This window comes from Camelina sativa, chromosome 19 (assembly GCF_030686135.1).
Source record: "Camelina sativa cultivar CO46 ecotype springtype chromosome 19, ASM3068613v1".
NCBI lineage: Eukaryota > Viridiplantae > Streptophyta > Magnoliopsida > Brassicales > Brassicaceae > Camelina > Camelina sativa.
In genome coordinates, this window is record NC_141898.1 from 685,769 (window position 1) to 706,113 (window position 20,345).

Sequence of the window (20,345 nt, forward strand, 5' to 3'; positions counted from 1 at the left end):
ATATATTAAACAGTAATCTGAAAAACAGTAAAAGGTTTATATATTGAAAATGTTTGAGAAGCTTACAAATTTGATATCCAACGTACAAGGTGGTTAGCGATAATAACCAAATCTAGTCTCTCTTTCTAACCAAACATATGATAAAGTATTGGAAAATGTCTCATCAAAAAGAAACAGAACAAAATTATTTGATATAACCAACATATATATAGAGAAAAAGCAATCCAAATCTTGAGAATAAGACTCAAAGCTAAGCAAGAGCAGGCATGTCCTTGAGCCACTGGTCCAATGGCTTACCAATAGAGTAAACAATAAACCCTATCTTCCTCAGCTTCTCTGCATCAACAACATTTCTTCCATCGAAGACAAACGCTGGTTTCTGCATATTTTCAAAGATCCGCTCATAGTCAAGTGTCTTAAACTCGTCCCACTCAGTTAGCAAGCAGATTCCGTGGGCGTCTTTGGTGGCAGCATAAGCGTCCCAAGCGACTGAGACTTGTTTCACGGTGGTTGGACTCATGGGTTGGAGGTGAAGTGGATGGTCCCAGTCGAACTTGTTCATGGTTAAGTCTCTTTGGATCTGTTCTTCAGTGACTTGCGGATCGTAGATGCTAATTCGGGCTTTGTCTCCTAACAAACCTTTGCAGACATCAATGGCTGGAGTCTCTCTCGTGTCACCAGTGTCTTTCTTGAAGGCGAATCCGAGGACAGCAATCTTTTTGTTGGAAACTGTGTTGAACATTGAGGAGACAATGCGGTTTACAAACCGAGTTTTCTGGTAGTCATTGATCTTGATGACTTGTTTCCAGTATTCCGCAACTTCAGGGAGGCCGTTGCATTCACAGATGTAGACCAAGTTGAGGATATCTTTCTGGAAACAGGAGCCGCCAAAACCGACACTGGAGTTCAAGAACTTGGGACCGATTCTAGAGTCTTTACCAACAGCAAAGGAGACTTCAGTGACGTTAGCACCAGTGGCTTCACAGAGAGCAGACATAGCATTGACAGATGAGATTCTTTGGGCTAAGAAGGCATTGGCAGCAAGCTTGGTGAGCTCAGCGGACCAGAGATTAGTAGTTAGGATTCTATCTTCTGGAACCCACTGAGCATAAACATCTTTCAAGGCATTGACAGCTTTAAACCCTTCAGGGGTCTCACGACCACCGATCAGAACACGGTCAGGATGGAAAAGATCTTCAATAGCAGTTCCTTCAGCAAGGAACTCAGGGTTAGAGAGAATCTGGAACTTGATTCCTTTACTGTTGTGTGTAAGGATCTTCTCGATAGCTTCAGCGGTTTTGACAGGAACGGTTGATTTCTCGACAACAATCTTGTCTGAAACCGAAACATCAGCGATCATACGAGCAGCGCTTTCCCAGTAAGTCAAGTCAGCAGCTTTACCAGCTCCAAGACCACGAGTCTTGGTAGGGGTATTAACAGAGACAAAGACGATATCAGCTTCTCTGACGTGTTTCTCAACATCAGTACTGAAGAAAAGGTTCTTGCCACGGCATTGCTTGACAACTTCATCGAGACCTGGCTCATAGATTGGGAGCTGGTCGCTGTTCCAAGCAGTGATACGTGGTACAGAGATATCAACAACAGCTACTTCAACGTTAGGACATTTTAAAGCAATGACGGCCATAGTTGGACCACCAACATACCCAGCTCCAATACAGCAGATCTTCACCATTTTTAATTTAATCTGCAAAGGAAAAACATAAATTCAGAGGTTTGATATAAGCATCTCAGATCCAAGAATTAGAGCACTGTATAGTGTATATGAAATAGAAATGCAAGATAAAAGCTTTTTAAGTATTGGAAAGCAACAAGGTTGGTGGATGCAGTAAGTAAGTCAGATCCGGTACAGTAAAGAAACTGAAGATGCAGAATTCATGGTTTAGTCCCATAAGCAATTCAAGTAGAGCAATAGAAAAATTACAGGAATCACACAGAAAAAAAAAAACGCAGATCTGGTTACATGCAATTGAAACCACCGGTTTAAGGAAGAGTCGAAGAAAAGAGTGCATAAATTATGTGAATTTTGGCGGATCACAAACCAACATAGATCAAACAGAGTGCATAAATAAACCCAAAACCGAACCGGAGCGTAACAATATCAACACAAGCATTCAGATCGGAAATTCTATTACAAAAAAAGTAGACGAATTTGAGATCCAAATCGACGGCAAACACGTAATATTATTAAACGGAGAGATTAATCAAATGGCGGAAACCTAATAGGAAGATCTCGGATTACAAAGAGAGAAGCTAATTAATAATAAACGTCCGTTGATCGTACCTTATGTGGAGGAGTCAGGAGTGGAGCTACGTAACTTTTTCAGGTTCGCTCCTCACACTGTGGTTGTGGTTGTGGTTGTGGGGAATGTGTATGGAATTGCGGGGAAATTAATTGTGACGGTGGTGATCAGAAGAAGAAGCTTGTTTATATAGGTCATGATTCTCCGTAAATGCCCCTGAGACTCCCATAACGTGGCTCCTAAACTTTTATTAGTTACTTTTTTTTCCAGTTTTTATTAGTATTTTTTTTTATTCACTAGTTCTAGCCTTCTAGGGGGCTCACAAAATTTGGCAGTGCTAACTTAGCCGCAGAGCTAAACCAACAAGGCAACAACAAACTTTTACACGTAAATATTAGTAGTAATTGCCTAACATGTATTTTTTTTTTTTTTTTGCATTCGATTAATATAATATGTGAGGTGTTACATTAGTTTAGTTAAGTGAAAGGTGGATTCTGAAAAAGCAAACTTGAGATCAAAGATGCTTCAAAATCCAGCATCATTACTTTTTCTTTCTTTTTCCTTTGTTTCACCTATAAAGTGTTTCTCAAGCTACATACATGTACAACCCATAAAGTTAAATTGCATCATAAACTATGTTTGGTTGACAATAAAATAAACCGACGTAGTTTCATTTTATCGGTTTGGATTGGGCTTGGGCCAGAAACCCAATTGACAAATCATATTAGATTCTCGAGCATTAAAACCAAAAAAAAAAAAAACAAAAGTTTGAAATTAAGCAATTAATCCGTCGTGATTACGGTAATTCCAGTAAATGACTCACTTAAACCGTTACAAAGTCTCTCTCGAGTCTTCCTAACAAGTCGCAACGGTCAGATTTGGCACCCACCAATTCCCTCCTCCTCCTCCCCTGTCTCTCTCTTCTTCTTCCTTATTCTCTCACACTCTGAAGACAAAACCCTAATTTCTCATCTCCGATGGAGTCGACGAATCTGAAGAATGCTAAACACGATACTCCGGTGATGGATCCGATCACTTTCCAATCCAACAATTCTCAAGAAGACATTTCTAAATTCTCCGAGAATTCGAACCCTAACATCGTCGTCTCACACTCAACTCCACTCGCGAAATCGAGAAAATCTTATCAGAAGAATCCGAAATCGAAGCCTACTCCGGCGGTTTTCTCACCGCGGAATCGGATCAGAGAGAGGAGATTCGTGGTGGTTAAGAAGAAGAAGAAGAAGAAGAACTCTACGAAAGAGACGACGGATCCTTCGGTTTCTGTGGATTGTAAATGTGAAGCTAAAACCAATTCCAACTCGAAGAAATGTGTTTGTATCGCGTATGAGACTCTACGCGCTTCACAAGAAGAGTTCTTCAAATCTGAACCAGAGATTGGAGAATCCAGCCGTAACTTGGAAGACGGAGATGAAGAAATCGGAGTTGGAGATTCTGATGAAAACGGTGTTGCTTTGATGAAGAGGAGAAGAGAAAAGGTGCTTGAAGACGCGAGGATGAGTCTCCCTGAATATGGTAGAGTGATGCATCTTGTTAAAGCTTTTGAGAAGCTTACTTGCGTCCCATTTTCATATAAGAAGGAAGAAGACCAGAAGATTAAGAAACCTTTGAAATGGGAATTGCCTGGAATGATGAGTCAGCAGAAGCCTCCTAAGTGTCCAGAAACTGAGACTGATGAAGTCACTTGGAGTTCTTTGTTTTCTCCATCTGATTTGGTCTTAACAGCTACGAATCTTGGACTAGAACAGCCTCATGCCTCAGTTTCTTCATCATGGGACAATAGGTATACAGATAGAGATTTTATTGAAACTGTTGATCTTATGCATACTTAGTTTTAATTTGTCTGATTTGGTGTTTTTGCAGTGTTCCAAGTCTGAACTCAAATGGTGGCCGGAGGGGTAGAAAAAATGTAATGTGTTTAATTTGATGCAGCATATGATTTTCTTTGAATGGTTGATGTAGTTTGATAATCTATTTGTAACAGAGCTTGGAATCCTCTGCATCAGTGGGGAGTAGAGGATCGAAGAAGAAGCAGATCAAAGTCACCTCTTTGAAGCCATTCAAACTCAGAACTGAGGTATATACTTGGCAATACAACTTGAGAATAGCTTTTTCCGGACATGATAGTTATTGATTCGTGATTGTTGGTCTATGTCTACGCAGGAACGGGGACGAATGAAAGAAGAAGAGTTTGCAAAGAAGATACAAGAGATGAAACTGGAGGAGGAAAAAATGAGAATCCCTATAGCTCAAGGTCTTCCCTGGACAACTGATGAACCTGAGGTGAGTCCCTTTGCTCTTCATTTTTGGAATTGTAACGTAAACATAAGCAGATGAATCTGTACTCGAAAGGTTTGTTTAACACTGTAATGTTTCTCTCTGAGTTCAGAATTTGGTTAAGCCTCATGTGAAAGACATCACAATACCAGTAGACTTGAAGCTCCATTCAGACATTCGAGCAGTAGAACGAGCGGAATTTGATTACCAGGTAAAGTATTTTACACACATATCTTGTCCATAGTTGAGAGTTATGCATGTTTTCAGTTTCTCGTTATGGCCTGAACTCATCTACCACAAGCAGAGTCTTAAATTTTTATATATAAAAGCTGATCCTCAGTCATTTGCCTTCACCTTTGTTGATCTTGTATGATAAAATCCAGCATTAAATCATTGTATCAGGTTGGGGAGAAGATAAACCTAATAGAGCAATACAAAACAGATAGAGAACGGCAGCGAAAGGTATGCACATGAGAAGAAACTCCTTGTGCTTCTTATGTAATCAAATATGAAAGAATGATACACTTTTTGGTTTCTTTAGCTAGCACAAGAAGACGAGATACGAAGGTTGAGGAAAGAGTTGGTCCCTAAGGCACAACCAATGCCATACTTTGATAGGCCATTCGTTCCCAAAAGGTAAAGAAAAAGACATTCTTGAATTTTGCTTTCTTGATGGATGAAACATAGAAGTACCAGACAGATCTAACTGTTGTTGTGTTTCTTCTTTAAAGGTCGAACAAGCACCCGACTATACCCAGAGAATTCAAGTTTAATATACCGCAACACAAGAAGATAACATGGTGCAGTCTATCGTCTTGGAGCAACACTGGATCTTACATGAGCGACCTCTTCAAACAGCAAGACCTCTAAAAAAGCTTTTCATTCAATTTGCACATTTCTTCAATAAACTTGTTCCTTGTCCATATCACCTCTTTCGGAACAGAACCTTACTTTTTCCTTGAAGCAACCAAATTAGTTGCAACTTGCAAGATTAGGTTTCCTCGGTTCCATTTAGATATAATCATTGAAACTTTTATCTAAGACTCAACTATCCAAAAAAAAGAACCGTGTCTCACACACAAATTAAACTATGATCGATTCTTTTGTCTGCATTAGTTCTTCAGAAAACCACAATAACATAGCGGTTGATTTTGTTATGATTAGAATTTGCATAATGTTCAACATGGGTAAATCAATTAAAAGATACATATACACCAATAATTAATCGCACTTGCGCTCTGTTAGTTCATTTGGTTAAGATATCTCGGACGCAAAAACAACAAAAGGGAGGAAGACATAAATTTCGAAGTCCAAAGCCACCACCAAAATTTTTAAAATCTTTGAACATTAAGAGTGCAGTCTTCAGAAAGAGATGATAACAGTTCATAAAAGTAAAGATAAACACTAAAAGCACAATGGCCTGAAAAGTAGTAGAAGAACAAAAAAGAACATTAAGATCTTCAAGGTTCAACTGCAATACGGCCAGCAACCTGGTCCAAATCCCGTTGGCCACTGGAAGTGATTCTTCTTCCTCTGAAGAGAAGAACAAAAAGTGTTACTATTAGCATTATTCAAAGATCTCTAAAGAGTAAGATGTATAAAGGCAGAGATATTAATGTTACCCTTTGGTGTCGAGCTCAACAATGTTCATTGTCTCCAACTGCTGGAGGATGTGTCGGGCAATACCACCGCTGGCTTTGCAGAAATGTGGTGGACGACTACCGTTCCTCTTGCTGCCTCCATAGATTCTACGGAAAGCACCAACTCCAAGACCTCCCCTAAGGTAAACCTTCCGTGCCATAGATGCTGCATAACAAGAGTTTTCATCAGAAAAACTTTACATGCATTGAGAAATACAGAGACAAGAGGAGAGTAAAAAGAGAGGTTACCAGCTCTGATGTAGTACCAGTCTGGATCATATGGGGCAAGCTCCTTCAACTTTCCGGTCTTCACAATGTCAGTCCATTGGGGAAGCTCAATCTAAAACAAACAATAGACATTATGTCAATTCAAACAACTAAAGACGTCAATCAGTAGTTGCCCGTTTCATTCAATTCATCAGACCTTCTTAGAGAATTACGGTGTGGGTTCAAAGCATTTGTATCATACTAAACAGTTACTAACACTAACTTAGGTTACAATTATTGTTAGCAACAGATACAAATTTCAATAGATTCAACAGAAAAAAATAAGCTAACAAGACATCATATTGACCATACTGAGAAATATACCCACAAGCAACAAATCAAAATCAAAATTTGAGCTTTATTAACAATTTCACATTTCTCCGCAGTTTAAAATGACTTTTACGACAACACTAATAATAACAAAAACACACAAAAACGAGCAGATTACATAAATGTGAAGACTTGGGCTTATTCAAATTCAAGGAAAGATTTCTGATTTCAAAATTTAAGGAGACAAAAAAAGTAAAAGCGTAGATCATTTCTACTCAAAACACGAAAGAACTTGGAAGCACTCATCTACTAACCTTGCCAGATCGCTTGAGATGAGAAGCGTAAGCCTTAACGAAGTCATGGGGTGAGACATCTTTCACAGTTTTACCAGTCGCCATAGCTAAAACGAGAGATTAAGAAAGCGTGATCTTCGTCTGGGTTTCTCCCAACTCTCTCACTGTCTGTGTCTCTCCGCAAAGGCTAGGGTTTTCAATCTCCATTAACAAACTCTTTATATACGGCTCACTCTCTTTCAATTAGGGTTTTCTCGAATCCGGGTCTTAAACCCGGACCCCTTCTCATGGCCCAATCTTGTTCATAATAATGGGCCTAATACGGCCTTTTAAATTTAGTTGACTAGTATTTTCTATTGAAAACGACATCGTATTGGTAGTGTCTTAAAGTGTCGTCGTTTCATAATCGCATAACCACTGGCTATTACTTCGCATCTCGAGTCGTCTCTGCCATTTCTGGCTTTTTCAATCAAACCCTAGAGGAGAGCCAGAGAGAGAGAGAGAAGAGCAAAGAGAAGCGCCATCATCATCAGCAATGGCGATGAAGAATCTACTGTCCCTAGCTCGCCGATCTCAGAGACGGTTGTCTCTGAATCAAGTGACAAGATCCTCCTCATCGTTTTCAGCAATCGATTCGGCGCCGGCTTCCACATCTCCGGCGACTCCATCCCCGCCGCCGCCGCATCTTATGCCATACGATCACGCGGCTGAGATTATCAAAAGTAAGATCAAGAAGCTCGAGAATCCGGACAAGAGGTTTCTTAAATACGCATCGCCAATTCCGATCCTAGCTTCACACAATCACATCTTGTCAGCTCCGGAGACCCGTGTCACAACCTTGCCCAATGGTCTACGAGTCGCTACTGAGTCTAATCTCTCGGCGAAGACCGCAACCGTTGGAGTCTGGATCGACGCTGGATCTCGGTTCGAGTCTGATCAGACCAACGGAACAGCTCATTTTCTGGAGCATATGATATTCAAAGGCACGTCGAGGCGTACTGTGAGGGCGTTGGAGGAAGAGATCGAAGATATTGGTGGTCATTTGAACGCGTATACATCGAGGGAACAGACCACGTACTATGCCAAGGTGTTGGATTCGAATGTCAACCAGGCTTTGGATGTCTTGGCTGATATCTTACAGAACTCCAAGTTCGAGGAAGGTAGAATCAACCGGGAACGAGATGTCATCCTCAGAGAAATGCAAGAGGTTTGCTTTTTATTTATCTGTCTACTTAAAAATTCGAACTTTTTTGTTTTGTTTTCGATTTATCTTTGCATTGGCTTATATCTTGTGCTGTATAAGCAGATTTGATTGTGTGTTATCTGTGTTTTTAGATCAATACCGTAAGTTTCTGTTTCTCGTGTGCCTAAAAATGAAAACTTTAAAAATAGAATACACTCTAAAGTGTAGTTTTTTGGTAATTTGTGTGGCCGTAGGTGGAGGGACAAACAGATGAAGTGGTTCTTGACCATTTACATGCTACTGCATTCCAATATACACCCCTTGGAAGAACTATTTTGGGGCCTGCTCAGAACGTCAAGTCGATCACCAGAGAGGACCTACAGAATTACATTAAGACTCACTACACAGCTTCCAGAATGGTATTAATTTTGTTTACCTCTTTATTATTTCCTACAATCGGTTATTGATTTTGTTAAGATTCTTATGTTTGCTCATCCAAAACATATGTCAGGTGATTGCTGCTGCAGGAGCTGTTAATCATGAGGAAGTTGTTGAGCAAGTGAAGAAGCTATTTACCAAGTTGTCATCTGATCCAACATCTACTTCTCAACTGGTTGCCAACGAACCTGCTAGTTTTACTGGTTCTGAGGTAAAGACACAACCTATATGATTGCTACTTCTCTTTAAGCAGTATTCTTTCTCTCTTTCTTAAATCTCTAACCCTTGAAATTCTTTGCAGGTCCGAATGATTGATGACGACCTACCCCTTGCACAATTTGCTGTGGCCTTTGAGGGAGCATCTTGGACAGATCCAGATTCCGTTGCTCTTATGGTTATGCAAACTATGTTGGGTTCTTGGAACAAAAATGTTGGTGGTGGAAAACACGTGGGGTGAGTTTGCTCTCTGGCTATTATTTCTAGCCATGAGTTCAAAGAATAGCTTTTTTGCAATGTGTTGATGAACATTGTATTTCTATGTGCAGTTCTGACCTGACCCAGAGGGTTGCCATTAATGAAATAGCAGAAAGCATAATGGCATTTAACACCAACTACAAAGATACTGGACTGTTCGGCGTTTATGCAGTTGCCAAGGTCAACCGAGAGTTCCATAGCTCGCTTAGCTGTTATCTCTTTGTTGAATTTCTCGATATAAGCATATTTATATTGTAAGCTACCTTTTTAGGCCGATTGCTTAGATGATCTATCATATGCCATCATGTATGAGGTAACCAAGCTGGCCTACCGAGTTTCAGACGCTGATGTGACACGTGCACGGAATCAGGTTAGCACCCAACTAATATTGTCTCTGTTTCCCGAGATTTAGCTTTAGCTAGTTACATGTGTAAATCAGTTGTGTTCATTTATTTTTGATTTTTTTTTTAATGCCAACGGATTTTAAATTTCTCTGCAGCTGAAATCATCATTGTTACTTCACATGGATGGAACTAGCCCAATTGCTGAAGATATTGGTCGTCAGGTATGCCTTGAATCATATAAGCAACTTGATAGAACCTTGTAAATTTATAACTGAATTGGTCAAAGATTAATGAAGTCTATACTTTGCTTGGTCAAAGATAACAAACAAACCTTAGCATCCCATTATGTTCCGCTCTACAACACCATTATCTTCTAAAACGCATCAATTCTTGTGATATGTGCAGCTGCTGACCTATGGGCGTAGAATCCCAATCGCTGAACTCTTTGCTAGGATTGATGCTGTTGATGCCAGCACGGTAAAACGTGTTGCCAACAAATATATGTATGACAAGGTAAGTCATATCTCTCTCTTCCTCTCTATCCTCCAGGCTTCTTTAAATGCAAGAAAAAAAAAGAGATATGAGTTTAGACTGCTAAACAAGATTACAACACCCAAGAGTGATTAAGTGAATGCTTATGTGATTATGTGCAGGACATTGCGATCTCAGCCATCGGTCCAATCCAAGATTTGCCAGACTACAACAAGTTCAGACGCAGAACCTACTGGAACCGTTATTAAGGCTCTGAAACAACGGTCAGAGAACCGCAAGGTTCGCCCACGGGGAGATTCCGTAGGCGGAGAGAGCAGAACAAGGTGATGATGGATTCATTATTTTTGAGTTTTTTCTTACTGTATCTTTCATAATTTCACATCATCGCTGGTAAAATAAATGTACCAATTTACTCTTTATCCTCTACTGGAAAATGTTAGAGATCCTCTGTTTTGATTTTTTGTTCTCTTCATAATTTTCCCATACACACACTAATAAGTTTGTTGGATGTTTGGTTTGAAAGCTTGAATTGGATACATTTAATTTCTTTTGCATTTTATCGTTCTTTAGAAACATTGTAATAATATGCATGCATTGCGAATCTATTGAAACTTTATCAATTCACTTGTGATTTGATCCAGCTGACAAATTTATGAAGATTCTCATAAGAAACTCCATCTTTTGCAACCCCTCTCATCATGATCTCTTTAACCTTCATGGCTCGTTGTTTATACACTCCACCGTCTCTCATGATCTCATCGATATTCTTCTTCACCTCTAACCTCGGAACCACTCCTTGTTCATCTCTTTCAAATCCTAATCCAATCTTCCATACATCGCATATATATGCTTTGTTGATAAATTGGTCTGCAAAATAAGGGATGCATAAGAATGGTATGCCATTTTGGGCTCCTTCCAAAGTTGAATTCCATCCACAATGGCTCACGAAACATCCAATGGCTCCACAAGAAAGTACCTCCCGTTGTGGTGCCCATCTCACCACTTTGACCTGATCCGAGCCGACTTTGATTGGTGGTTGATAACCGGAGCCGGTGACCCACAAGACCGGCCTATTGAATCAATATAATTACTGAATATTAGTTAATAATCAGACAGAGTAAAGCGAGTGGAGTAAACCAGAACCGTCACCCGGTTATGTTCAAATTTTTACCTCTTGGTAAGCTCCAGACCAATTGCTAGCTCTTCTAACTGAGCGTTGCTGATAACCCCAAAACTCCCAAAGGCAACATATATAACCGAACCGGGAATCTGCCGGTCCAACCATTCTAGACAATCCCGGTCCTGAGGTAAAAAGCTTCCTAGTGACGTGGAAATGGAATCCTCTTCAAGACTATGAACCCAACCAATGGGACCAACTGGTAATATTTGTGGGCACAATCCAAAGGCTGCTGTTTCGAGTTCATACACGGAGTTACACAACAACCAATCCGTTGACTCAACTGACTCATTGTTTTGAAGCATAAGTTGGAATATGTTCCTTTGAGATTCTTTGTTCTTCAGACAAAACCACACAAACTTGTCTGTTTCCATCATCGGCATCCCAGGAGATAGTTGAATTGTCTTGTTTACACTCGGAGTCCCTGCATATACGATATAGAAACAATAGCTATAACTATAAGGCATCTTAGTAATTCTAAAACATCAAATATGGTTTATTATTCTTACCATCAGAATCTATGAGACCATCATCGATGAGTTTCTTAATACTAAATCCAAGAACCATAGACGCAGCTGCGGCGGGACAAAAAGCAGCACGTCTGATCCCAAACTTAACCGCAACTTCGATTGCCCATCCCAAGCTCTGATCGGCTACAACACAGCTTATGATCGTACCAGTACCACCGCTACTGTCCGCGATCATCCTCCCGATCAGTTCCTCTACTTTGGTAGGCATAAAATGCAAAACCGATTCAGACAACTTCCCTGGAATGTTCCTCTCTTCTGGTGAATCTTCTAAACCGTCAGGGATGGAAACAAGATTGATCCCATTCCCAACATAATCATCAGGGGATGATTTCGGTAAGGAACTGATGATGCGATTGTGGTTAAACTCGGTGTTTACGAATGTAATTTGGATTCCTTGTTTCGCAAGGTAACGTGAGAAACTCATTAGAGGAAGAACATGGCCTTGTGCTGGGTAAGGTATGACCACAACATGTGGCCTTACCATATTTTTTTTTTGTTTTGAGTTATAATCCAAAGGTTTTGATTCATTTAAAGGGAAATAATTTAGAGTAAGACAGGATGAATCGACAGCGAATTATATAATTGATCTTTCTTTTTGTCGTTTTTCTTTGGGAATCAAGACTAATTTGATCCCAAAGTTTGACTTGTGTATCATAAGAGAGCAAATGAGCTTACGTTATTGTAAAATATAAAATTATGATAACCAGAATACAAAACTCTTAAACAAAAAGAGGAGAAAACACATCTTTGGAAGTAACAATTGTTAGTGTAGACTCAAAAATCAGATATCTTCTTCTTCTTCTTCTTCATGAGCAATCTACGCTAACAATTGTAAAACCAAACTAAAACCCGGGGAGAAACCATCGAGCATCAGAGAATTGTATGGAGGAGAAAACACACTGAGGCAAAGGTTCAATCTCTTGGGTTGCCAGATCAAATACAAATATATGGTCTGGATTCTTTCTGCCATAATCGAGCCCACTGAAGTAGATTGAGTTTCTCTTGAACCCTGGCACGTCTTTGGCGAGAACAGTAATGCCCATGTCTAAGATCACCGCCTCATCTCCCAGGGAATCAATTACTTGCCAACAAAGGTTTATAGGGTTCATCTTGCTGACAGAGAAGAGCCATCTTTTGCACTTTTGCATTACAATAGTTACCTTATAAACTTCACCAGATACTGTACTCACTGCAATGTATAGTCCGCCGTCAAGAAGCTCTCTCACGAACAACTCCTCTTCTCTCAGATACTTCTCTTCGTCTATCCATCTATCAGTGATAAAATCCCAAATGGCAAAATGAGCTGGAGGAAAAAATTCAGACTCTTCTAATGGTTCATCTCCAGATAAATACCAGATCCTGATAGTGTAACCGTGAAAGTAGAGCGTCTGATTCTTGTGTTCGTAAACCAGTTGTTTTCCATCTTCCCAGTGAGTATAAGCAATCCGTCGCCACGTATTGTTCCCTTTCTTGGTAAGGAGCAGTTCCTCAACCACATGCCACACAACTACGTAATCTTTGCTTCTATCGTCAATCCAAAGACAAGCTATGCTTTCCCTCTCATATTTTGGTAGTGCAGGTGGGACGAAATAGTCTGAAGTAACTGGTAAAACTATATTCTCACCGGTTAACGGATTCAGAATGTTGAGATTCGAACGAGTGTCCTTCATCAGAAGCCAGCTTCCATAAGTAGCCAGACAACAACTCCGCACAAAGTCAACACCGAGATCTCTCGTTCTGTAAACTCTGTCTCTATCGTCAGGAACAAACAACACGCAACTACTGTTGTTGTTGTTGTTGATGATGTCGTCGCGAGGGAAGAGAATCAACCATGGAATCTGATTTCGTTTAGGTACGCAGCCTCTCGAAACAGAGTGCCACGACGAACAAACATATTTAGCTCGATTAAAATCTGTGAAACTCAGACGTTCCAAGACACATCGCAGCAGGTCCGGACAAAGCTCTGACCACTTGAATGTCCGGTCCTTGCTTTGGCCCATTTGAAGTCTTCTCCCCAAAGTAAAAAAAAAAAATCAATACTCTGCTGTTACCAAAGAGACTCAGAACAAAATCACCAATTTTGAGAAATTCATGGGACTTCTCTTTTTTATACTAGCTTGTTACACCTGTCTATGGGTTTTGTATATTATCAAGGAAACTGGAGATCTACCAATATCAACTAGAAGGATTTAGAAGATATATATTAAGAATATATATTAAGAATATTTACATATATCTCTTATGTATTATTAAGAATAGGAAACTTAGCCTTATCATATATTTACCATTATGTATAAATACTCATCTTGTGTTAATGAATAAACCAAGCCTTTCTAAATTATATCATATATCTAAGGTTATTTATTATCTGTTGTTAAAAAAAAAAAAGGTTATTTATTATCTTAATTATTATTGCCAAATCATTATGATTTTCTTTTTTCTGTTCAGTTTTGTTGACATAAACAAGAAAAATCAAATATAAGACAATGAAATTAAGAAAGAATATAGACTTTAACCCAAAACAACAAAATGAAAATAATAAAAGAATACATCTTACATTAAATAGAAAACTTTAATACTGGTGACTAGGCTACACAATATTATCTTAACTAGATTAGGACCGTGCTAGAGCACGGGTTGAAATTCTTTTTATTTATATTATAATTTTAGAATAAAATATAATTTATATGATTGTTTTTAAATGTTTTTTTGATAAAATACTATGCAATAAAATTATATGCTAAATATGATGACTTTGAAAAAAAAACACCTATTTTGTAAATTTAATATGAGAATATTGTTAATTTTGTAATTTTATGAATGAGAAATGGTTATGTGTTTGTTGTTTGTTTTTATTTTAATTTTTGAACATGTTTGGTGAAAATTTTTAAAATGACTCTTGCTTAGGTAAGATTTTATTTTTAACTGCATGTTAAGATATCGGAAATCACGATTAAGTATTGTGATAAATTGCCAAGATTTTCTTATTTTTTAACACCTAACAGTATATTTTTATGCCTAATAGTATATATTTTGTAACAATATATAGAATACTAATGATTTTATTTTGGAAATTGTATAAATCATTGGAATATTCTCTTTTGGAATATTCTCTTTAAGAGGATTCTTTGAGATATTTTTAAGTGTATCATATATCTCACGGATTGACCAATTAATCTATAATTTTTTTTGTAACCAACTTATATTTAATGTATAACCTATTTTTTAACCAAGTTATAAAAATTATATAGTTTACCCAAAAAAGTTGTGTACTTCCGTTTTATTATATAAGAGATTAATTATTAAATAATAGAAATGCTATTAAAAATAAGAAAATATGAGAAAAATAAATAAAGATAAAGATAAAGATAAAATGTTTTAAAGAAACAATATTGTTACATAAATTTTTTTTAACGTCTGAGACTCCATTAAAAAAGCTCTCTCTTGACTTGCATTTTTTTGCAAGCCATTAGAAGTGGCTTGCCTCTCAAGAAACACTTCACAAGGAACACGTCACTGGTACAACTGAATCAACGTCACCACTGAAAACCCAAACTCTAATCCCGCCAGCAATCATTTCCCGGTATATAGGAAGAACTGACGAATCTGTATCGTTCCAATTCCGGTTTAGCACCTCACTACCACAAAAGACCAATTCTAGTTAAAGTCAAGCTATACAACAAAAATAATTAACATGATCTTCTCAAGTTTTGATATAAACCTGCAAGCTGTCCATTTGTACGGGATCTTAGTAGTGTTGGCATGAAGAGCTTTCTGAACGTCAGGCCGGTTATAATAAATCTCTGCATATCTCTCGGTACACGGATCATACCCTGAAATTTTCCTCAATACCTACTCACAATAACCGGAAACCGATCCCAAACTTAACCGCAACTTCGATTGCCCATCCCAAGCTCTGATCCGCTACAACACAGCTTATGATCGTACCACCGCTACTGTCCTTGATCACTCTCTCGATCAGTTCCTCTACTTTGTTAGGCATAAAATGCAAAACCGATTCAGACAACTTCCCTGGAATGTTCCTCTCTTCCGGTGAATCTTCTAAACCGTCAGGGATTGAAACAAGATTGATCCCATTCCCAACAAAATCATCATGGGATGATTTTGATAAGGAATTGATGATGCGATTGTGGTTAAACTCATTAGAGGAAGAACATGGCCTTGTGCTGGGTAAGGTATGACCACAACACGTGGCCTTACCATTTTTTTTTTTTTGTGAGTTATAATCCAAAGGTTTTGATTCATTTATAGGGAAATATTTTAGAGTAAGACAGGATGAATCGACAGCGAGTTATATAATTGATCTTTCCCTTCGTCGTTTTTCTTTGGGAATCAAGACTAATTTGATCCCAAAGTTTGACTTGTGTTTGTGTTTCATAAGAGAGCAAATGAGCTTACGTTATTGTAAATTTTTTTAAAAAAAAGAAGGAAAATTATTTTTGGTTTGTTTCATTTTTTTTACTTTTTTCTTTTTTTAAATATTGGACCACAACTGACCGGCCGTTAGTCAAATTCCTACATTCGTTTGTTTCATTTCCTTCCAAAAAAGGTAAGAATTGTTAGTGTAGATTGTAAATATCTTCTTCATGAGCAATCTACACTAACAACTGTAAAACCAAACTAAAACCCGGGAAGAAACCATCGAGCACCAGAGAATTGTAAGGAGGAGAAAACACACTGAGGCAAAGGTTCAATCTCTTGGGTTGTGAGATCAAAGACAAATATATGGTCTGGATTTTTTCTGTCATAATCAAGCCCACTGAAGTAGATTGAGTTTCTCTTGAACCCTGGCACGTCTTTGGCGAGAACAGTAATACCCATGTCTAAGATCAACGCCTCATCTCCCAGGGAATCAATTACTTCCCAACGAAGTTTTATAGGGTTCATCTTGCTGAGGCAGAAGAGCCATCTTTTGCACTTTTGCACTACAATAGCTATCTTATAAACTTCACCAGATACTGTACTCACTGCAATGTATAGTCCGCTGTCAAGATACTCTCTCACGAACAACTCCTCTTCTCTCAGATACTTGTCTTCGTCTATCCATCTATCAGGGAGAAATTCCCAAGAGGCAATATTAGCTGGAGGAAAAAATTCAGACTCTTCTAGTGGTTCATCTCCAGATAAATACCAGATCCTGATAGTGTAACCGTGAAAGTAGAGCGTCTGATTCTTGTGTTCGTAAACCAGTTGTGTTCCATATCCCCAGCGAGTATAAGCAATCCGTCGCCACGTATTGTTCCCTTTCTTGGTAAGGAGCAGTTCCTCAACCACCTGCCACACAACTACGTAATCTTTGCTTCTTTCGTCAATCCAAAGACAAGCTATGCTTTCCCTCTCATTATTTGGTGGTGCAGGTGGGACGAAATAGTCTGAAGTAACTGGTAAAACTATATTCTCACCGGTTAACGGATTCAGAATGTTGAGATTCGAACGAGTGTCCTTCATCAGAAGCCAGCTTCCATAAGTAGCCAGACAACAACTCCGCACAAAGTCAACACCGAGATCTCTCGTTCTGTAAACTCTGTCTCTATCGTCAGGAACATACAACACGCAACTACTGTTGTTGTCGTTGATGATGATGTCGTCGCGAGGGAATAGGATCAACCATGGAATCTGATTTCGTTTAGGTACGCAGCCTCTCGAAACAGAGTGCCACGACGAACAAACATATTTAGCTCGATTAAAATCTGTGAAACTCAGACGTTCCAAGACACATCGCAGCAGGTCCGGACAAAGCTCTGACCACTTGAATGTCCGGTCCTCGCTTTGGCCCATTTGAAGTCTTCTCCCCAAAGTAAAAAAAAAATCAGCAATTTTGAGAAATACTCTGTTGTTACCAAAGAGACTCAGAACAAAATCACCAATTTTGAGAAATTCATGGGACTTCTCTTTTTTATAGAGCCAAAGGCCCAAAGCCAACACTACTAGCTTGTTACACCTGTCTATGGGTTTTGTATATCTAAGGTTATTTATTATCTTAATTATTATTGCCAAATCATTGTGATTCTCTTTTTACTGTTCAGTTTTGTTGATATAAACAAGAAAAATCAAATACTATAAGACAATGAAATTAAAAAAGAATATAGACTTTAACCCCAAACAACAAAAATGAAAATAATAAAAAGAATGCATCTTACATTAAATAGAAAACTTTAATACTGGCTACACAATATTATTTTAATTAATTATTAAATAATGGAATTGCTGTTAAAAATAAGAAAATATGAGAAAAATAATTAAAGATAAAAGTTAAAGATAAAAAAATTTAAAGAAACAATATTGTTACATAAAAAAAAAGCTCTTTTTTTTTAACTCTAAGACTTCATTAAAAAAGCTCTCTCTTGACTTGCATTTTTTTGCAAGCTTTTGGAAGTGGTTTGCCTCTCAAGAAACACTTCACAAGCAACATGTGGCTTGAGCAATGGCACCTCGTGACCTGCCGCCCCTCTCACCGTCACGAACGTTAGCCCTTCGTATCGTACATTTCCGTCCATCCGCAGACCTAAATCCAAAATTTCGGTTCAAATCGATTTCTTGATTAAACCGGAGATTACCAAACAAGGTTTTAGAGCTACACTACACATTCCTGTTTCTTGATATACCAAGGATTCCATGTTTCGTAAGGTAACATGAGAAACCCAATAGAGGAAGTACATGGCCTTGTGCTGGGTAAGGTATGACCACAACATGTGGTCTTCCCATATTTTTTTTTTTCATGAGTTATCATCCAAATCAAAGGTTTTGATTTATTTACAGAAAAATTTATCAGATTAGGACAGGATGAATGGACAACGAATTCTAATTGATTTGTGTTAGACTAATTTGATCCGAAGTTTGACTTGTGTATCATAAGAAAGCAAATGAACTTAACAATATTTTATTGTTGTTGTAAATAAAATAAAATAACAATGAAAAACCAATGGAAATGACTCATTTTATTCATTAGCTTAATTACGGTTAGAGTTACTAGTTATGTTCATTAATTACTTTTTTTCTATAACCTCAATCTTTTTGCTTAAGAAAATTTCTCCATTAGGAAAATACCAAAAAAAAAAAAAAATTGAAAATAAATAAGCATGTCTCTCTCAGTAGTCCATACTTGTGGTTTTCATTTTTGGGTAAGCCATGAGGAGGACGTTAAATGAAATGACTCATGGGCTTTTACGACGTTTGATTACTTTATTACAAGGCTGATTAACAATCTCTCCAAGTTATCCAAATTTTCAATAAAAAAATGAAAGCACAATGTAATTCTTACTCGGTTTCAGTTAGATATTGCAAAAGAGCGCGCATGCAATTCACTTATACAACACGTAAACGTTTTTAGACTCTTAATTTTAAACTAAAGCATGGCCAAAACTTTTAAAATGTACCTACGTTTATACTCTCATTTGTTGGTGTAGGCATAATGAGGTCGTCAATGTGAGGAAGAACTTGTATATAAATGCAACAAATCGAAGCAAGAAAAACATATCAATCTCTTTCTCTTGCTTCGTTTTTTTTCTTTATCGCTCTTTCTCTCTAAATTGTTGTTGGATATGGGTTTCACCCAGCCTTAGCAGGTTTTCCCTCAGGCCCGTTATCGAAATAGTCAGCATAACGTCTAGAAATCTTGACTGACCGAATCCCCTAGTTGGGACGAAGCTTCTAGAAGGCCCATTTGAGACGGACAGCCCAGTTAGCGGGCCCGCTAAGAAACGATTGCCGCCTTTGTTCGAAGACAATACCACATCGATCCCGAGGTAGAAAGATGAAGCGTCCCATCAACTATAAATACAGAAGGAGCAGCGCATAGAAGACATCAAGTATCAGAAGGCAGGAATCTAGAGTTAGTCCAATTCTAGCTTTCAGTCTTATTAGTCAATTTGAGAATACAATTCTCTATAATTAGCCAATCGGCTTATAACGGATACATTGTAATTCGACGATCTTTGACAATCTTAATAAAGTCATTTGTTTCGCCCTCCTTAATTATCATTCTTGAGCTAGTAGCATTACTCGTTCAACAATTGCTTTTATCAATCCTTGCATTTTCTTAGAAGAAATGGAACGAACAATCCAAGAGGATGGTGCAACCCTTTCAGCAACCTTCCATTGCACGTTGGGGAATAACGTTCCTTCCACCGAAGCAAGAATGACCATCTCCACCGTAAGCTTGTCAACCCCGGACATCGCAGTCAGAAACTTGACCACCCATTTCTGGAGTACGTATCACGAACCTTCGGGAATTGTTTCAGTGTTTACCAAGAGAGGAGAGCCCCGTGTAGGTGGTAGGTTTGTAACCCCGTCCATTCCTCGTTCAGGAACTCCCCCTTGCGTAAGATTTGAGCAAGGTAGTAGTCTTGTACGCCTCCTTGCAACTACGGCGGCGGAAGTAGCATACTTTAATCGCAACGTAATGTTTTCTCGTCCTCTTATAGTAACGGGAAAATATATCCGGGCAGCTACAAGACGAGCTAGACAAAGCGGCACTATTGTGAAACTCGTCGTCGCTGATCAAAGATTGAACCTTGGACCCAAGCCAGGAGAGTTTATTATCCGAAGGACGAGAATTCGATACACAAGGCTGGACAAGATCGAGAGGAGTGACATCGCTGCGGGGACACTCATTGTGTTCGTCGGCGTCGAACAACCATTTCCGCTTGAACCAACGAAGA

At 38.5% G+C, this 20,345-nt stretch overlaps 5 protein-coding genes, 1 long non-coding RNA gene and 2 pseudogenes across 10 annotated transcripts; 2 read left to right on the forward strand and 6 right to left on the reverse strand.

Moving 5' to 3' along the window:
* Positions 1 to 18: 18 nt before the first annotated feature.
* On the reverse strand, positions 19 to 2,750 carry LOC104763762 (UDP-glucose 6-dehydrogenase 3). Its single transcript, XM_010487135.3, has 2 exons — positions 2,303 to 2,750; positions 19 to 1,705 (listed from the first exon to the last, which is right to left on the reverse strand). Exon 2 carries the CDS (start codon positions 1,691 to 1,693, stop codon positions 251 to 253), a length of 1,443 nt encoding a protein of 480 aa, XP_010485437.1. The 5' UTR covers positions 1,694 to 1,705; positions 2,303 to 2,750; the 3' UTR covers positions 19 to 250.
* LOC104763765 (putative mitochondrial-processing peptidase subunit beta, mitochondrial) lies at positions 2,681 to 10,511 on the forward strand. 2 transcript variants are annotated; one of them, XM_010487140.3, is made up of 10 exons: positions 2,681 to 2,720; positions 7,407 to 8,233; positions 8,464 to 8,628; positions 8,721 to 8,858; positions 8,949 to 9,100; positions 9,193 to 9,301; positions 9,393 to 9,491; positions 9,621 to 9,686; positions 9,871 to 9,978; positions 10,119 to 10,511. In XM_010487140.3, exons 2-10 carry the CDS (start codon positions 7,562 to 7,564, stop codon positions 10,203 to 10,205), a joined length of 1,596 nt encoding a protein of 531 aa, XP_010485442.1. In that variant the 5' UTR covers positions 2,681 to 2,720; positions 7,407 to 7,561; the 3' UTR covers positions 10,206 to 10,511. The 2 variants fall into 2 exon arrangements, with proteins under 2 accessions (XP_010485442.1, XP_010485443.1); XM_010487141.2 differs by lacking the exon at positions 2,681 to 2,720 and having other exon boundaries at positions 7,562 to 8,233; positions 9,871 to 9,982.
* LOC104763763 (microtubule-destabilizing protein 60-like) lies at positions 3,038 to 5,545 on the forward strand. The gene is made up of 8 exons (XM_010487136.3): positions 3,038 to 4,062; positions 4,143 to 4,188; positions 4,264 to 4,356; positions 4,443 to 4,562; positions 4,669 to 4,767; positions 4,959 to 5,018; positions 5,098 to 5,192; positions 5,288 to 5,545. Exons 1-8 carry the CDS (start codon positions 3,239 to 3,241, stop codon positions 5,424 to 5,426), a joined length of 1,476 nt encoding a protein of 491 aa, XP_010485438.2. The 5' UTR covers positions 3,038 to 3,238; the 3' UTR covers positions 5,427 to 5,545.
* LOC104763764 (small ribosomal subunit protein eS19z) lies at positions 5,858 to 7,452 on the reverse strand. The gene is made up of 4 exons (XM_010487139.3): positions 7,048 to 7,452; positions 6,446 to 6,536; positions 6,179 to 6,362; positions 5,858 to 6,089 (listed from the first exon to the last, which is right to left on the reverse strand). The coding sequence occupies exons 1-4, from the start codon at positions 7,129 to 7,131 to the stop codon at positions 6,017 to 6,019; spliced, it is 432 nt and encodes a 143-aa protein (XP_010485441.1). The 5' UTR covers positions 7,132 to 7,452; the 3' UTR covers positions 5,858 to 6,016.
* On the reverse strand, positions 10,453 to 12,208 carry LOC104763766 (UDP-glycosyltransferase 83A1-like). Of its 2 annotated transcripts, XM_087501672.1 has the most exons (4): positions 11,644 to 12,192; positions 11,129 to 11,558; positions 10,934 to 11,027; positions 10,453 to 10,824 (listed from the first exon to the last, which is right to left on the reverse strand). In XM_087501672.1, exons 1-4 carry the CDS (start codon positions 12,146 to 12,148, stop codon positions 10,774 to 10,776), a joined length of 1,080 nt encoding a protein of 359 aa, XP_087357798.1. In that variant the 5' UTR covers positions 12,149 to 12,192; the 3' UTR covers positions 10,453 to 10,773. The 2 variants fall into 2 exon arrangements, with proteins under 2 accessions (XP_087357798.1, XP_010485444.1); XM_010487142.3 differs by having other exon boundaries at positions 10,453 to 11,027; positions 11,644 to 12,208.
* Positions 12,209 to 12,330: 122 nt separating this feature from the next.
* On the reverse strand, positions 12,331 to 13,828 carry LOC104763767 (F-box protein At2g05970 pseudogene; annotated as a pseudogene). Its single transcript, XR_015590926.1, has one exon. The product of XR_015590926.1 is annotated as an F-box protein At2g05970 pseudogene (transcript).
* Positions 13,829 to 14,963: 1,135 nt separating this feature from the next.
* On the reverse strand, positions 14,964 to 15,903 carry LOC147920028 (uncharacterized). The gene is made up of 2 exons (XR_015590928.1): positions 15,386 to 15,903; positions 14,964 to 15,302 (listed from the first exon to the last, which is right to left on the reverse strand). It is a non-coding gene; the product is annotated as an uncharacterized LOC147920028 (long non-coding RNA).
* A 218-nt stretch (positions 15,904 to 16,121) lies between these two features.
* On the reverse strand, positions 16,122 to 17,558 carry LOC109130729 (F-box protein At2g05970 pseudogene; annotated as a pseudogene). Its single transcript, XR_015590927.1, has one exon. The product of XR_015590927.1 is annotated as an F-box protein At2g05970 pseudogene (transcript).
* Between the last annotated feature and the right edge of the window lie 2,787 nt (positions 17,559 to 20,345).

Bases quoted from the DNA above. Each gene is read 5' to 3' on its own strand.
- LOC104763766 (XM_010487142.3), bottom strand. From the start codon at position 12,148: ATGGTAAGGCCACATGTTGTGGTCATACCTTACCCAGCACAAGGCCAT. The intron at 11,559-11,643 runs GTAAGAATAATA...TCGTATATGCAG, and splicing joins TGGTCTCATAGATTCTGATG to GGACTCCGAGTGTAAACAAG. The intron at 11,028-11,128 runs GTAAAAATTTGA...TTGATTCAATAG, and splicing joins GGTCTGGAGCTTACCAAGAG to GCCGGTCTTGTGGGTCACCG.
- LOC104763765 (XM_010487141.2), top strand. From the start codon at position 7,562: ATGGCGATGAAGAATCTACTGTCCCTAGCTCGCCGATCTCAGAGACGG. The intron at 8,234-8,463 runs GTTTGCTTTTTA...GTGTGGCCGTAG, and splicing joins TCCTCAGAGAAATGCAAGAG to GTGGAGGGACAAACAGATGA. The intron at 9,687-9,870 runs GTATGCCTTGAA...TGATATGTGCAG, and splicing joins CTGAAGATATTGGTCGTCAG to CTGCTGACCTATGGGCGTAG.
- LOC104763764 (XM_010487139.3), bottom strand. From the start codon at position 7,131: ATGGCGACTGGTAAAACTGTGAAAGATGTCTCACCCCATGACTTCGTT. The intron at 6,363-6,445 runs GTAACCTCTCTT...CTTGTTATGCAG, and splicing joins CTGGTACTACATCAGAGCTG to CATCTATGGCACGGAAGGTT. The intron at 6,090-6,178 runs GTAACATTAATA...TCTTCTCTTCAG, and splicing joins GTTGAGCTCGACACCAAAGG to AGGAAGAAGAATCACTTCCA.
- LOC104763763 (XM_010487136.3), top strand. From the start codon at position 3,239: ATGGAGTCGACGAATCTGAAGAATGCTAAACACGATACTCCGGTGATG. The intron at 4,063-4,142 runs GTATACAGATAG...GTGTTTTTGCAG, and splicing joins TCTTCATCATGGGACAATAG to TGTTCCAAGTCTGAACTCAA. The intron at 5,193-5,287 runs GTAAAGAAAAAG...TCTTCTTTAAAG, and splicing joins AGGCCATTCGTTCCCAAAAG to GTCGAACAAGCACCCGACTA.
- LOC104763762 (XM_010487135.3), bottom strand. From the start codon at position 1,693: ATGGTGAAGATCTGCTGTATTGGAGCTGGGTATGTTGGTGGTCCAACT.